Consider the following 17,186-nt stretch of genomic DNA (forward strand, 5'->3'; position numbering starts at 1 on the left):
AATAATTGGATGGAAGATCTTCTCTGTGTCTCTCCTCCTCGCTGAACATCTGACTTTGCAACAAAAAATGAAAAAATAAATCTAAAAAAACCCATAATTTAAAAAAGAAACCTCATTGCTAGTAGATGTAATGGTTAAAACTATTATCCATGCCTTCTAGCCAGAGTCCTCTATGGTTGATGCTTTCAGTGCCACCAAAACGACTCCTAGCATGCATCCTAATTAGAATAAACACTATTGCTTTCAAAACTGTATGCTTCTTCTATAAAAAAAATCAAGAAACTCTATATCTACTACCAAAGAGCTTTTATGAGAATTCTAGAGACAGTTTTTGTATTCAAATTAAGTTTTGTCATATATTTCAATCTCTAAATGATTCATCAGTCATTTATATCTGCTACTGAGTTGAACTTTTAGATATGAACGTGACAAATTAATCAAAGCCTTATTTTGGTCTTATGGAAGACAGTGTTTGAAAGTTTAACATTCATACTTTGTAAGTTTCTCACATGAGTACTATTTTAAGCTGGTCAGCGATTCAAATTCTAAATCTTAGCTATAGGATGGCATCATATACAAAATATTATACATAAACACACTCATATCCATATATATGCATACAATTTTATAGATGCCCACTAGGCACAGACTGGTATTCTCGACTGGTTCATGTTCTTACTGTTCCACTTCCCATGCAGCTCTGCTAATATGTCCGAGAAAGTAGCAATGAGGGCCCAAATTCCTGGGCTTTTGCACAGCCTGGGAGACCTGAACAAAGCTCCAGCTTCCTGCTTTCAGCCTGGCCAGCTCCAGTAGTTGCATTCATTTAGAGAGTGAACCCTCAGATCTAGCAAATGGAAGACAGACTAACGGTTCTCTCTCTACCTTCCCTCCCTCCCTCCCACTCTGTGTTTGTGTGTGTGTATAATGCTGACTTTCAAATATAAAAATGATGTCTTAAAACTGTTCTTATGACATAAAAAATAACACTTTCAATGTATTTTACTAGCAATACATTGCCTGATTATTAAACACATTGAGTTAAAATCATAAACTAACAAAATTTGCAAATTCTATTGGCCACCACTCCCAAACTTTGTGATCAATAAATATGATCTAGTGTTACAAAGAGACTGCCCCATGTCATTAATTTTCCTATATGCGATTGACACTATCTTGTACAAAAAAGACACAGAAAACTTAGTTTTAATGTATTTGTTTATCTCACTTAGGCCTGATCGGAGCAATTGAAAAAATTACATTCATAAATCTTCTTGCCAAGATAATTAATTATGCACAAAATTCTCCAAGCTGCTTCTGATTTTCATTATTGAAGCAGATTACATGCAAAATAAGATGCTGTTAGAACTAAAAGAAGAGCAGCTGTTCATCTTTCATGTAAAATAAGTGCCCATTTTTAAATCTGAAAAACAATGATAACAAAATAGCATGTATTCTGAGTAAGTTAAGGTTCTTGGCATTTGTTTGTATTTTTTCCTACAATTTGTGTGAATCTTAAGATGCCATTATGTTGGCCACTTAATTTATTTTTCAAAGGAGAATTAGATGAACTATTAGAGTTCAAAAGCATAAGGCCACAGGCACTTGGAAACAGTGAGGCACAGAGTGCCTTTTCAATGGCCCTTATGAAAGAAGATACATCAGATGTTGAGAATCCACATTATGATCCATCTTTGGTCCAATCCTTCACTTAATTCCCATTTTTTTTCTTAAATGACAAACTGACATTTTATTAATATAAAGTTTAACTGCTCCTATGATCCCTTAAAATAAGTAAGGAGCTGACAAAAGAAATTTTATCTTTCAAGGGAGTTTGGCTCTAGGATTAAAAGGTAGATCATCCAGGAATGTGAAAATGATGGGACCTAAATTAGCCTCACTCAGTGGGAATGTCCCTGTTGCTATTTTTCACCTGTGCATCAACAAAACTTTAAAACAGAAACTTACAAACATGGCTGAGTGAATTATGCTCCTATCTCCCTGAATTTTAAAACATTTCCTTGTTCACAGAATGGCAAAACAGGAAGCACTAATTGCTGTTTATACTATTGCAAGCTGAAGAGCCCATCATTCCTCATCAGTAAGACCTTGCTTCAACTATGTTGTATTCAAATAGCAGAATATTACACACTCAATAAATTACTTATTCTACTTCTGACACAAAGATATGCCTGTTTTTTCCAGTCTAATAAAAAAGGTTATAATGTAATCTTATATATATTTGCTTGTTTAGTTGTTCCTTCAATAAATCTGAGTGTTTATGTGCACTTGTGACTATACATATACTTGGCTAAAAGTCTAGAACAAGTTAACAGAAGGCCAAAATGCAACCAAGAAGCATGTGCACAGATGGAGATCTACCTGACATTTAAAATACATTCTGAGGAATTCCAATTCTGACCTTTCTGCTGTCTTGTCTAGTGTAAATCACAGAGCCTTTGTCCACATTTCGTGGAGACAGAGACTTGCCCACTTTCTTTCAACCTAGCCATTTGACCCATGCTCTGCTCTCTCTCTATGCATATTCATGCAGGAGTGTATTTTTGCTTTTTTTTTTAAGATTTATTTATTTTTGGGCCCGGCGTGGTGGCACAAGTGGTTAAAGGTCCTCGCCTTGCACGCCCGAGATCCCATATGGGCGCCGGTTCTAATCCCGGCAGCCCTGCTTCCCTTCCAGCTCCCTGCCTGTGGCCTGGGAAAGCAGTCCAGGACGGCCCAAAGCTTTGGGACCCTGCACCCCCGTGGGAGACCCGGAAGAGGCTCCTGGCTTCGGACCGGCATAGTATCGGCCCGTTGCGCTCACTTGGGGAGTGAATCATCGGATGGAAGATCTTCCTCTCTGTCTCTCCTCCTCTCTGTATATCCACCTTACCAATAAAAATAAATAAATCTTTTTTTTTTTAAAGATTTATTTTTATTATTTTTTTATTGGAAAGGCGGATATACAGAGAGGAGAGACAGAGAGGAAGATCTTCCATCCGATGATTCATTCTCCAAGTTGCCATAATGGCTGGAGTTGAGCCAATCCAAAGCCAGGAGCGAGGAGCTTCTTCTGGTGCAGGGTGCCAAGGCTTTGGACTGTCCTTGACTGCTTTCCCAGGCCACAAGCAGAGAGCTGGTTGAGAACTGGGAACACCGGCATTAGAACCAGTGCCCATATGGGATCCTGGAGTGTTCAAGGCAATGACGTTAGCTGCTACACTATCGCACCAGGCCCAGCAGGAGTGTCTTAGAGGAAGCCCAGTCAACTTACTGTTTCATGTCTGTCCAGGCCCTTTGACCCTGTCTTGTTCATCAGTCCAGCATCTGCTCACTACCTGCTCTCCTTTGCAGCAGATGTTGGGAAGTACAAATGTCAAGTCTGTGTGACCTTTTGAAGCAAGTCAGTCAAGTCATTGGTCTCAGTCATCTCTCCCCACGGAATGATGCCCCTGCCTCCTTCACTGGAAATAAAAACCAATTTCTCCTGGCCTCTTATTTTTTTCTCAGCTGTTTGTCTCTCCAATTTGGATAAAATCAATAATTTTTCTGTGTATGCTGACCAAAAGTCCTCCTATCACACTGTTAGTTGCTAAAATTTAATTGAATAACTTCAAGCATAGGATTGGGATAAACAGAAATGTCATAATAAATATGCCACTATTTGGCCAAAGGATTGGCACAAATTGTGTGTCTTCTTGCCCTACATGATAGGAATGAAAGGAATATGTAACCTCACACAGCAAACACTGTGGCAACTGATGCAAACTGCCTCAGTCAGGGTAATGAGTCCTACTGCACCTGCAAACTCATTGACTCAGAAAGGCCTCTAGCCTTTATGCTTTTAGTCAAAGGCAAAATCAGAACTCTTCATTGCTCCCTGTCCTCTTTACTAAGAGCATTTTTCCTCTTCTGGGCTGACAGATTTTGGGTTTTACTGACATTAGCATCACTCTAGCCCAATTCCACACCATCATGCCTCTCTCACTTCCAAGAAAATATTTTAGAATTGTAAAAAAAAAAAAAGTATCTAAGTCAGTGATATAATAGTGAGAAAGCTTCCAACAAGAGAAAGTAGTCATGTTCAAAATTGTTTCCCTTTATATAATTAATACTATGTGAGAATTTTCTTTAAAATCTTCGATTTGATGTGATTTACTTTGGAAACAACATGGTATTTTGAACAAAAGACTTTTGACCAAAGACCAAAAGATTTAGTCAGATGACTGTGATCTAGTCCTAGTTAAAGACAAGCTAATCCCAAGAGGCACAAATTAGCAGACAGACAGCTGGACATCACTCAATACCCCTTTGGTTTACCTGGCTTTCTCGTTGGTCCCACTGACATATCTGCAGAACCTGACTCAATTCCTGCCACTGTTGCTTCAGGTACTTATCGAGTTGCCTTCTTCTGTCTTGTAGAAGTTCAAGAAGGTTGTCTATCTTCAGACAGCTGCTTTGAGCTCCTTGATTTAATTCAGGATTTATATTAGGACCACCAAATTTGAATTTTTCAATAAAGTCCTTGAGTTGTTGACTTTTGTTTAGAAGTGCTAGAGATTTTTCTAGAAGTTCTAGAAGAAGATCAGAAAGAAAAGGAACAGTGATATAAGTAATTAGTAATAATTGGAATAGTCATAAAATTTAAAATATATGTAACTTTTTATGACTAATTGTAAGATCTACTGCAAGGAATTTGAATATAGAGACATGAATTACCTTCACTGCTTGAAACCAACAACTGGTCAAACATCATGGCTAACAATAGACTGCTGAAGTGCAGTGCTAGCATAATTCAGTAGAGAAGCAGAAAGATTGTGGGGATTTGGGCATGAGCTCAATTTTACTGTTGTGATGCTGGCTGAGGTGTTGCCTCTCCCCAGAGTGTTCTACTTTTGGATGTGATTAGACTATATTTAAGGTTTTTATGGCCTACAGTGAACATTCAAAAACTCCATGAATGTGGTGGTCCATATCTAGTTAGAACATGCTTCTGGATGTTATAGCTGTAATCTCATTCATCACTCAGCTCTGACCAGTTGATGTCAAGGAAGAGTACGGATTCAGATCTGTTGAGGCTTCCTGTTGGGTAAAGAGCTATAAACACAGTATTTGAAAATGTAATGGGACAGCGGCTGGTTTAGTGACGTAGCAAGCTGATTCTCTGCCTATAGTGCTGATATTCCATATGTCCTGGCTGATCCAATTCTGATCCAGCTCCCTCTTTATGACCTGGAAAAGCAGCAGAGTATGGCTCAAGTCTGTCTGCCTGTCTGTCTATCTTCCTGCCCTCCCTCCCTCTCTCCGTGTGTGTGTGTGTGTGTGTGTGTGTGTGTGTGTGTGTGTGTGTGTGTGTGTGTGTGTGTGTAAGAGAGAGAAAAGATCTCTATGACTGAGGTGGTGAGAACTGATGAATGTATTGGAGAATACAATTATGTGCTCTAGATAATGCGATGAGGATTTTAAAAACACACAGAAACAAACCACTCCTAGAGAGGACAGGGCCATGACTGAGGAGTCATACGTGAGTTTTGACAGTAATCTGGAGACTGTACCAAGCGGAAGTCTCTAGTGGTCTGGTTTCAGGAATTACAACTCTATTCTATACAATGACTCGCAGGGCTCCAGGTCTCAGATCCTCAGGAGGGCAAGAATAGATTACAGAATAAATGGTACTTCTCCAGTTGTCACCTGAGGTGTCCAGCTTGAGCCCATGGAAATCTGCTTCAATACAACCCTCAGGAACACAATGCTCTGTCAGATGGGAAGACTAAGACCAAGATGGCAGAGGCAGCTGTAAAAATGGAAATCAAGGCAAAGCAATGCAAGAATCTGACAATTCTAAAGAACGCTCTAGAGGAGGCTGAAGACAGAAAGTTCTGTGAATTTGGGGATGGGTTAAAGAAAAAGGATCAGAACATCTGTCAAGGGAGACAATAAAATTGTGAAGAATGTGGCCAAAATCCTGCTGGGAGTATTGGCCTTATTGGGCAGCAAAGAGCACATCGGTAGAAACACTATGGATATGATAAATTTGCAAAGACTTTCTGTGTGAGCTCACCCCTGCTTCTGCAGCAGAAAACCCATATAGCAGAGAAACCCTTGTTCTTATAACTGGTGTATTATAATTTCAGTCACAGCAAAGATTTTATGAAACATCACAGAGTCCACATTCACGAAAAATAAAAGAAACAACTAAAACAGTAATGGACTTCAACCATGTCAGAATGAGGAGAGAATTTAAACAGGATAAGAAAAGCCATGGGAAACATTAAAATGAGACTTCTTGAGCAGAGAAAATTAAGCCAAAAAGGGCAAATAAGAGGTGAGGAAAAGAGTACAGGAAAAAGGCCTGTCTGCCTATTACTGTAAAATGGCACATACAACTTAAGAAGCAATGTCAACACATATGGTAGAGGTTGTTTCCCATCAAAGTTATTATTTATATAACCATAATATCGTGATTGAGGTGGCTGGCTGCTTAAACATATGCAGACAGAGAATTTTCCCTTTGCACTGAGGAGCTTGATATGTTATTACAATTAGCTACAAACACACAAGAATTATGAGAGGGCAGCAGAGTTTCCACATGAGATTTCTGTTCTCCTGTCCTATAAATAGTTCTTACATGGACAACTTTTTAAATGAGAGAAGGAAACACAAATTCTGTTCTGACAGTGTTGTAGACTGACCATGGGTCAAGTCAACCCGTTCCAGCACCACAGGAATGCACACAATTTGCCAAGATCCCAAGCTGCCTTCTTTTCTTGGTTTTCTGTTTTACTTTTAGCCAAAATAACATAACCATCCCCATATTATCTTCAGTTGTGCAATCTCCTAAACCAAAATTAACCTGTAAATGCACTCAGATTTCAATCTATTATCTCCCTCCATGATAAGGTCGGTGAATTCTCAGTCCCCTCTGTCACCTGCCTTGGGCTTCCTCTATCAGTTTCTTATGTCTTGTCTCTTTTATTTTCAACACTATTTGTTGACCAAAGTGATGTATTTTTTATTTTCACCACTCTGTTGACCAAAGTGATGTATTTTTTTGCCTCATGGGCAAATTATTTGGGTATATGATGGCCTTCTAGAAGTCTCTACAGATCTATTTTAAGCACTGTGTATTTGTGCACATTCAAAACCCTTATTAGCGCAACACTTTGTGATGGCACATATAGTCAATAAATTATCATTATTTAAGTCCCACTATATATTAAGAACTGATGGGAAAATACATTTTAAATAATTACTTATAGGGTATGCCCAAATTATTTAGCATAATTAGCCAATTTCAAATGGTTGATAATGAAGGGTAATAAGTTAGGTATACTTTCAGCTTATTATACACCTTTTCAAATAAGATCTTTTCAACAATTGTTGACATTAAAGTACTGGTGCTGAGATCTTGGATGATACTTGTTTTTAACATATTTTTCAGTTCCAAATATTCTTAAGGGGGATTGTTTTCTTAAAATTGCTTAATATGCACTTCTAAAAATACATACAAGTAGGGCCTGGTGCTGTAGTCTAGCAGCTAAAGTCCTTATCTTGAACGTGCTAGGATCCCATATGGGTGCCGGTTCTAATCCCGGCAGCTCCACTTCCCATCCAGCTCCCTGCTTGTGGCCTGGAAAAGCAGTTGAGGATGGCCCAAAGCCTTGGAACCCTGCACTTGCTTGGAAGACCAGGAAGAGGATCCTGGCTCCTGGCTTCGGGTCAACTCAGCTCCAGCCATTGTGGTCACTTGGGGAGTGAATCAATGAACAGAGGATCCTCCTCTCTGTCTCTCCTCCTCTCTATATATCTGACTTTACAATAAAATTAAATAAAAAGTCTTAAAATACATAAAAGTCGACAAGATGGCTGATGTAAATAAGCCTCTATCCAACTTATGACAAAATTGATATATGACATCTATGAAAAACGAAGTAATGATATGACATCCTATGATACAGCTTATTAGACATGATAATCATTTTAAGATTGGCATTAAAAAACTGGAGAGTGTCATTGTGATTTCTCAGAGCTTACAGTAAGCTTTCTTTTCCTTATTGTCCCTAATGTATCTAGTTTATTGCTCACTTTTATACCATCATATATCATGTCTTATATTTTATTTATATGTAAAACATACTCAGGAACGATCCTCAGAGATGGGGACTGTTCTAAGCCCAGAGAGTCAAAGATGTGGTGACGGAGATGAAAAGAGAAGCATGTTATCACTATACAGTGTGCCAGCTGGTGTCACAGAGGTATTCACAGGAAATGCACAGAGAATTCCATAATAATTATGCACCTGCCCTGCTAGATTGTAGATATCCCAAAGGCAAGGATCATGGATTCCCCTGACACACAGCCATGGGTTTCTCACCAGCCATGAGCTCAGAAAGTAATTTTTACTTGTGTGTTGTTGAATCTAGGTCAAGCAAGCCAGACAAGAGTCTGGAAACCATCTTTACTAGAAAAGATTTTAACCAGGCATGTTTAACCCAAATCAGAGGGCACTGGAGAGGATGTTAGTCTTCAACTATTTCTAGGATTGTCTTGTTGGGGACTGACTTTTTCTGTAGCATCCCACAGGGCAGAAACTATCATACTGGTTCTGACCACAATTTTATAGACAAAGTTTCTGCCATGCAACATACCTTAGCATTTTTGAATAAGGGAAAAGCATAAGTAAGGTAACTGAAATAAAGAGACCATTGGGCTAGCATGGTGGTATCAATCTAATAAACCTCTTCTTGTGACACCAGTTTGTGTCCCCAACTGCTCTGCTTCTGATCCAGCTCCTTGCTTATGGTCTAGGAAAACAGCAGAGGGTGGCTCAAGTCCTTGGACCCCTGCACTCATGTGGGAGACTCAGAGGAAGCTACTGGCTTCAGCCCGACCCAGCTCTGGCTGTGGGGAACAAGAGGGGAGTGAATCAGCAGATGAAGGATCTCACCCTCTATCTCTCTGTAACTCTCTCAAAATAAAGAAATCATTTTTAAAAATAAAGTGGCCGTCAGGGTAAGTATGAATAGCTTCTTCAGTTACACTATCAGCATTTGTCATCCTAATACTCCCACTTTGACTACTCACTAGTCAATATCAGAAACATAGAACTGCCAGCTGTACTTACAGATGTATTTTGTTTCCTTAAATTTTAAGATTATAGACTTGAAACTCTTAAGTAAACACCAGGATTTCATTTTTAATATGCATTTTGTATCAGCTGATCTTAGTCACATCTTACTGAATTAGTGGGTTAATCAGTTTCATCCATTCCCATTACATGAAAGCAAAGCCCTGAAGCCATCACTGAGCAGATGGAATAGAAGCAGGTGACCTAACCAGATCCCCTTTCAATCCTTGTTGTCAATTTTTGACAGAAGGCCAATAATTTCAGGACAGGCATGCTACCAAAGATTTGCCCATCACAAAAATAGTATTTTTTATTTATTGCTTTAGACTAAGATGTCAAGTAGACTCTGGAATACTACATCCCTGAAAAGCAAGTTAATGGTGCCACTCTCATCTTGGCACCATATCAGTACCACACACTGTTGTCACACAAAGCAGCATGCACTCCCATAAAGTGGCTCTCTGTGCTCCGCATCCCATAAACTCGGCAGGCACCAACAACAGCATGCACAAAACAGCTTTAAGTTATACCCTTCTTCCAGATCCACCCCCAAATATATGTGGAAAAACCTCCACTTCCACAACCTGTCAATCCCCCTGGAAAATGCTTTCATGATTGCCTTGGTTGAAGCTCTGTTGTGAAAGTTTCAGTCACTGCAAAGCATAGGACACAAGATTGTTGTGTGATGATCATAACAGACTGAATTCATTACAGAACTCATCTGTTACCTGGACTAGATCTACTTTCCAGTCTCCGGGCAGGATTTCACGGGGCTCTGCTGACCCCTTGCAGGACCCTGCAGGAACATGCCTCTGCTGCATGAAATTGGGCATGCTGATATTTTCACATGGAGTCTTTGGATGCTATTTATAATCTTTGTCAGTGATAGGCCCTATGGAATAACAACTAATTCAAAGTGTGTGTGGGGAGGGGAGACTTTCAGAAGACATAAACAAAGTGAAGATTGAGTTCTTGAATCTTTGAGGTTTGGGAAAGTTGTAGTAATAAGGGCTTTATAGTTACCTATTATCCAAAACCCTTCAAAAGGTGACAGAAACAGAATCTACTCACAGCTTTAAAAATGCCCTTTGCTTCTGTCTAGCACGAGCAGACGAAAGGGAGTTAGGTGTCAAGTCAGAACTGTGAAAAATGAATTAAGGGAGTTATTTCCTTTATACTGAGGTCCACTGGGCAGTGCCAATTAGAAAACACATTACAAAGGAAAGAACTGATTTTTTTTTGCAACTGTGTATCTACTGTCCTTCCACAGAAACAAATGCCAGTGCAAACTACCCTTCCATTAATGCCTTCCCTACTCCAGTCATAGCCCACCCCAATTCTGGTAGATAAGGCACAGCACACAAGCCACCATTTAACAATTGTCCTGTCCACAAGTTCTTAGAAGAGTTGAGCAATTTTTTTTTTTTTTGGTACAGTGTCTCATAAGATTTCTGTCTGGAAAAATCCTGATTCCTACAGCTATAATGACAAGAGAGTTAATTTTCTCACCAACCATATCATGTAAAGGCTAGACCTTTCATTTGTTAACCTTTAGACGTACCTTTCACTGAATTCAGCCCTTTATCTTCAAATAACAAAAATCTCTTGAGGATCTGTCTTGTGCTAGGCACCTTGCTAGACACTGGGAATGAAGGGACAAACACTGTGCCCAGAGGGGTAATTTCTGCCTAAAATCTGAAAGCCAAAAGTCTAGCAGACTGAGTGGGTGACGTTCCTGTAGATTCTTCCTCTCCCATCCTCTTAGACCAATTTAGAACCATTTCCTTTTTTTAAGAGATAGTCAAAGACAAAGTTTTATGTCTTCTTTCGTGGAACAAATTGAAGTAGACAGAAGCAGAAAAGTTAAAAATGCATCACCATAAACACTCTCATGTTAATACATTTTAAACTTTAAAGTTTTAGTGAGGAGTAAAAGTTCTTGCCTTTAGTATGATGCTCATGGAGCTGAAGAAGAGATTTTAGGGACTCGGTACTTTCAAATTCATGAGTATTCTGGAGGAAATCTTCAGCTTGATCTATTTTAATTGCAAACTACAACAAAAATACAGGAGAAATACGATTAAAAAGAAAAATGAACATGCCATCTTGCTATTAATATTTTTAAATGAACCAATAGGCTAAATGAGTATTTATTACTGTGTATCTGTGTTAGTACAGTGGTGTATATGAGAGTGGATATTTGTTTGTATGTGACCAGTTTACAGATTTACACTTCTTTCCCTGCTTTTCTTTCTTCACTAGAAATAGACCACATGTGCTGTAATACCAGCATGTTTACTGTTGAAATGTCTACCAAATGCTTCAGCCAGGGAACAGCATTGTGGGACAAGGATGTCACACAGGCCAGAGACTCAATTGCTCCGCTTCCAATCAAACTGCCTCATCATGTGCCTGGGAAAGCAGAATATGGCCTTAGTGCTTGGGTTCCCGTGAGTTCCCTCCACCCACGGGGAAGATGCGGATGCAGTTTTCAGCACCTGGCTTCAAACTCCAGTCATCGTGGCTATCTGGAGAATGAATCAGTGGGTGGAAAATATTTCTCTCTTCTGGCTCTTTGTAACTCTGATTTTCAAACAAATAATATTGCTTTTAAAAATATATTTTCAACCAGAATTATTGCATCCTATAATAAATATAATTACTTTTAGCACTTCTAAAGCAATTTATTAAGAATAAGCAGCAAATTTACTAATAGAAATCAACAAATAATTGACTAATCAACAACCTGTACGTTATAAATAAATTTGCTTAGGAACTTGGAAGGATATAGTCTTTTTTCCCCCACATAATTTTAATGGTAAAGGGCAAGTTTCAGAATAACACAGTCTAATGACATTTTCTATATAAAGCAAAAATTAAGTATATCTATAGAGAAATTTGTTTGCAAAGATACACACAAAATGGATGCCTCTATGAGAAGAAGCAGAATTAGAAATTTTTGAGCACAGATGAGCTTTCAGCTTTTGAAAATATGTGTATCTTATTTGTATTGTTACCAATAATATGTATGCATTATTTGTGAAATAAAAATAAGTTTAACTACAGGAATATTAAAAAAAAAAAGTTCATGTTTCAAAGGAAAATATCCGACAAGATGATACCCCAAATAGTGAACAAACAGGTCTTGTTTCTATTTTTCCTCCATGAAGGAAAAATATGGTCAAATCCTTAGGAGAACCATATCAGATACAAACTTTGAAAGATAAAAACCACAGATGGTTATCCTTGGTAGTAGGCACATTACTACCTCATTTTAGCTCTAAGATGTAGTATTAAGAAGCACTTTAACATGCTTACTATGTGATCATATTAACCTAATCTAGGGAGAAAAACACAGAAGACTATCATTTTCATGGTTTCTTTCAACTATTATCTTTGTGTTTGGTGTTTTAATATTTTGATGAATAATGTATGCTGCACTTGGACAAAACAGTTGAATAACATTCCGTTATACATGATGTGGAATGAAGGGAGAGGAACTGATGTGTGTATCATCTTTTGAGATGCAGAAGCCTGTAGCATCCTGTCAGGACAGCCTGACATCTGCCTTTCCCAGGTAGGGACAGTGCTCTCCAAGGACCGGACAGTGCTTGAGGGGAGCAGGGTCTCCCTGAAGGTGCATCTATAAGCCTGAAATCACCCTGAAATCATCATCAAATGCCAGATAATAAGACATCTTGTACTTCTAAAGAACACCCACATGCATGTAGTTCAGTAAGGGGATGACACTACATGTCATCAATATGTCTTATTGTTTCAGTTTCTAATAACTTATTTGAAAGATATTCTTTGAAGAGGATCTTCAAAGAGACAAAAACAAAAACAACCCACCTCTAGCAGATGACTTGTTTTGTTTCCCTGCAGAGCAGCCTGGAAAATTTTGCAGTCATTGTATAACATGCATATTTCACATTTATATTTAAATTTTTTAAAAATGCATAAGCAAATAATTCTGTACTCGGGAAAGTGTTCCCAATGTTACTAACTTTGACCCTGATAGATATTTTCTTTTCCCCACCTACAAGTTTACAACTTGGTTCATCCTGCCCCTGAACAAGTTGTTAAGTAGGACACTTTTCAAAGATCTTGTTAATGTCACTGTCGTCTTCTTTTTTTTTTTTTCAATTACTAATGAAAAGTGGTTTGGTTTACAAAAGGGATGGAAGATTATGCAGGTGTCTGCCTGCACAACATCGGATTGGGACACCAAAAACAATCAGTATTTCTACTGAAGTTGCATTATTAATAATTTTTTAATTTCTTTTACTCATCATTAATTAGCATTAATATTGGAACATGATGAGAAACAGACACTGAGCTTAATATCAGGAAAAAGGTAATTCCCTGCTCAAAAGTGCTGCCTCAAGGATAGCTGATATCCATATACCCTACTTACTAAGATGGAAAAATTTGGCCTCTGTAGATGTATTTCAGTTGGCTTATTCTTTTTCAGAAAAGATTATATATGGAACTTTTTCCCAAAATGATCTGTAAAATGAATTATGAGCTTGGTTTCAATGTTCAAATTGTGTAAAACAAACCAATTACAATAAGGTTTCTGTTCCTGATTCTTGCTTTTAAGTGAGTTTATAATGCATGAGATTGTCTACCTACATTTTTATGCACTGTAACTAATCTTCTTTTCTTCATTATATTGGATCTAGGCCCTGAATTTTTAGTTCAAAAATGTCCTATTTTTCAAAGCTCATACTTCATCATAATGAGGCAGTGCTTTCATATCAACATGAACGTATTGCCACTTGACAGAGAAGCTGAAAGAGAAATTTTCAATAGCTGCCTTACACCAAATTTAGCACCTCTTTTGATAAAGCTATTTGAGTCTCACATTATGAAATTGGGAAACTGAAATAAAAACCCTAACAATTAAAAAATATCTTATATGGAGAAATGGCCTTCTCTGTACCAGGACTTGTTCCTTGTTTTGTAATCTAGTGAGCTTAAACTTAATGAAAAATCAAACACATACCTTAGGAAAGTACTCCATAAAATTCTAGTGTACAAGTCAAACTCTCTATGGTATATTCTGCAATTTATGTTTAAAATAAGTAACAAAGGAAATTATATCCTCCAACTTTTAGCCAACAGGAACACTGTTAGTAAATTCTTACTAACATCTTATAATTATGAGCATCTTATAATTAAGGTAACTTATTTAGGAATTACATTACTATCTTCTAAAGAGAAGAGAAAAAGAATCAGAATGGCTTACTATCTAGTATTTCTACTTTTACTTGACATTTTAGTCAAAATTTATTAATTATATTTGGTTTTCAATCAGAGACCTATATTTAAAATATTAACAGTTTAATTGGTTAAAGATTTTTATTTTTATTTGAAAGGTAGAGTTACATATAAGGAAAGACAGAAAAGAGAGGAATGTACAGATAGGTTCATTCCACACACGGCCATAGTGGACCAAGTTGGGCAAATGAAGCTAGGAGCCAGGAACTTTGTCCTGGTTTCCCATGTGGGTACTGATTTCCCAGACCATCAGAAGTGGAGCATCCAGAACACAAACCAGTGTTGCCACTGCAGGTGGAGTTTCAAGGCACCACACTACAGTGTAGACCAACAGTCCTATGTTTGAGCATTCAGAAAATCTGCACATATTTTTGTGGTGATACTATTTTTTGGCTTAACTTACATGTCAGTTTGCACATTAATATTGCCAGAAATGTTATTCACTTGTTGTAATGTGAAAAACTAGAAGTTTTTGTTTTGTTTTTAAACACAAACCTCCAAAGCATTTTCAAAAAATTCAGAGGTCAGCATAAGAAGTTCCCTTCTTCTTTCAAGCATGAATACGAGGCCTTTCCATGCTTCACCCAGGGTCTGGGCCATGGCTTCATACACCTGACTCTGATCCTTATTCTCTTCAGCTGTTTTGTCTGCTTCCTGTAAGAGTTCCCATACCTGATCTTCCAAAGCCTAAGTTAGGGAGAGAAGAAAAAAAATAGACAAAATGAGTGTCACTGAACATCAGATCCCATTTTATTTATTTTTAAAATGTTTTATTACTTTTTACTTGAAAATCAATATGACAGACAGAATTCTTGCACAGACTCCTTATGCTAAATGGCCACAAATCTCAAGGCTGGACCAGGCCAAAACCAAGAGCCAGAAACCCCATTTGGATCTCCCATGTGGCAAAAATTCAAGGACTTGAGCCATCATCTACTACTTTCTAGCCTGTCCAAAAAAGTGAAGGAGCCTGGACTCAAATAGTTAATCCAACACGTAATGCAAATACTTCAAATAGCACAAAACTGGTTCCACTAAGATGCCATTTTAAAAGTTCGAATAGACCAGGCTTACCAAGGCCTGAAAGAGAATTTTAGACACAAGACATAAGTTTCAAGGCTGACAGTAAGGGAGTCATAGGCATTGTGTCAAAGTAAGGGGCAAGCCAAGCTAAAAGGATTCACATCTAAACATGCTTCATGCACAGCAGGGATTTATTAAAATGCATGCTCACATTTTCAGGGGGTAAAGGATAATGTGCTGATTTTACATAAGAAATAAGAAAACTACTTGTAACACAGGCTGAAGATTAAGGTAAAAAGTTGAGAAATGAGCCCATTAAAATGTACTGTTTTCTTTAATATACAATTGTCATTAATTGTTAATATGACTGTGAAAATTAATGTAAATATTAATAAATTCTTATCCAGATAATATTTATAGTACAAAAATAAGAACACTTGCAACCCACATTATAGACTAAAAAAAATAGTAAAAATAAACAGAGAGCCAGCAATGTGGCATAATATGTGATGAATTCAATGCCAGCAAAAAATAAAACAAATAGAAAAGGACAATCTAAGGATTATCTCTTTAAAGAATAAATAAAATAGAAACAAGTGGCAAAAAGAAAAGTGAATAAATCACTTAGAAAGTTTAAAAACACTTCATAAATAATTCTTAGTTAAATATGGAATGAAAGAATTAAAGGTGGCTTAAGGAAAAAGCAGTTAACTTATTCCATTCAGAAAAGCATACTTACACAGAAATCTGAACAAACATGTCCTTTAATTACACTTTAAACAACCATGTTCTAAGCAAACTTATCTTTTAATTGCATTTCCACAAACTCTTCAAAGTATCCTTATATACCATTAGATAATTTTGTCTTTAAAAAATAAAAATTAAAAAATAAAAAGACAAGTTTATGGAAAGATACTGAGAAAAAAATGAGATGAATTTATTCAATACAAAACCAAAAATTAGAAAATTAGAGGGTCATCTCAAAAACTGCCTTTTAAAGTTGGTTTCTTGAAAGCTAATAAAATATCAAAGCATCTGGCAGATGCCAATAAGAAAACATTTGAAAGAGCAGATAGCCCTAAGGACCCATCCTTTCAGAGCAACATCAAAAAAGAAAAAAAAAAGTCTCTCAACTTTGTCAAAACCAAAGGTTTACAGCAACCAAGTGAACACTGCAGGATGAAAAAAGGCAACTTAAAAATAACAGTACCACTTTGAGGAATTTCCCCTTGACCTTGTCTACCTTTGCTTGGGTTCAGCAGTGATTATCATTGTCAATAAGAAAAATAAGACCAAACTGTGAATTGCCTACAGAAGACCAACTGAAAATATAACGGCAGAGCTGCATTAAAGCTATTAGCTAGGGAGGCAACAAATGAACTAGCTTGATCCTCATCACGTAGGCCACTTTTACATACACCTTTTCCTTGTCAAGCACATGTCACCTCAGTGAAACTGAGCAGAAACAGTTACTGGATGAAGCAGGATACATCATGCTAAAACCAATCCACGGAAAAATGGAGCAGCTGTATTAATTCCAGACAGAGCAGATTTCATAGGAAGAACTATAATCTCACAATATCTCATGATACGGGTCCAATTTTTCTGAACATACGATAAGCCTAAATGTATATGAGCTGAATGACAGTATCAAAAATGAGGCACAAAAAATGTAAACAATTACAAGGAGAAACAGACAAATCTATTTTCAGTAACTAGAGACTTCACATTGCTCTAGGAATTTCAACATTTG

The 17,186-nt window shown here is 37.4% G+C and overlaps 1 protein-coding gene across 1 annotated transcript in view; it reads right to left on the minus strand.

Moving 5' to 3' along the window:
* CCDC141 (coiled-coil domain containing 141) overlaps window positions 1–17,186 on the minus strand; it is a 176,436-nt gene that overhangs the window by 110,172 nt on the left and 49,078 nt on the right. The window contains exons 6-8 of the mRNA XM_040972003.1: window positions 14,906–15,097; window positions 11,071–11,179; window positions 4,321–4,574 (exon numbers count right to left, since the gene is read on the minus strand). Of these exons, the coding sequence (XP_040827937.1) occupies window positions 4,321–4,574; window positions 11,071–11,179; window positions 14,906–15,097 (555 nt within the window). The remainder of the gene's footprint in view (window positions 1–4,320; window positions 4,575–11,070; window positions 11,180–14,905; window positions 15,098–17,186) is intronic.

Source organism: Ochotona curzoniae, unplaced genomic scaffold (genome assembly GCF_017591425.1).
Source record: "Ochotona curzoniae isolate NIBS_2020 unplaced genomic scaffold, NIBS_Ocur_1.0 contig_2210, whole genome shotgun sequence".
Classification (NCBI taxonomy): Eukaryota; Metazoa; Chordata; class Mammalia; order Lagomorpha; family Ochotonidae; genus Ochotona; species Ochotona curzoniae.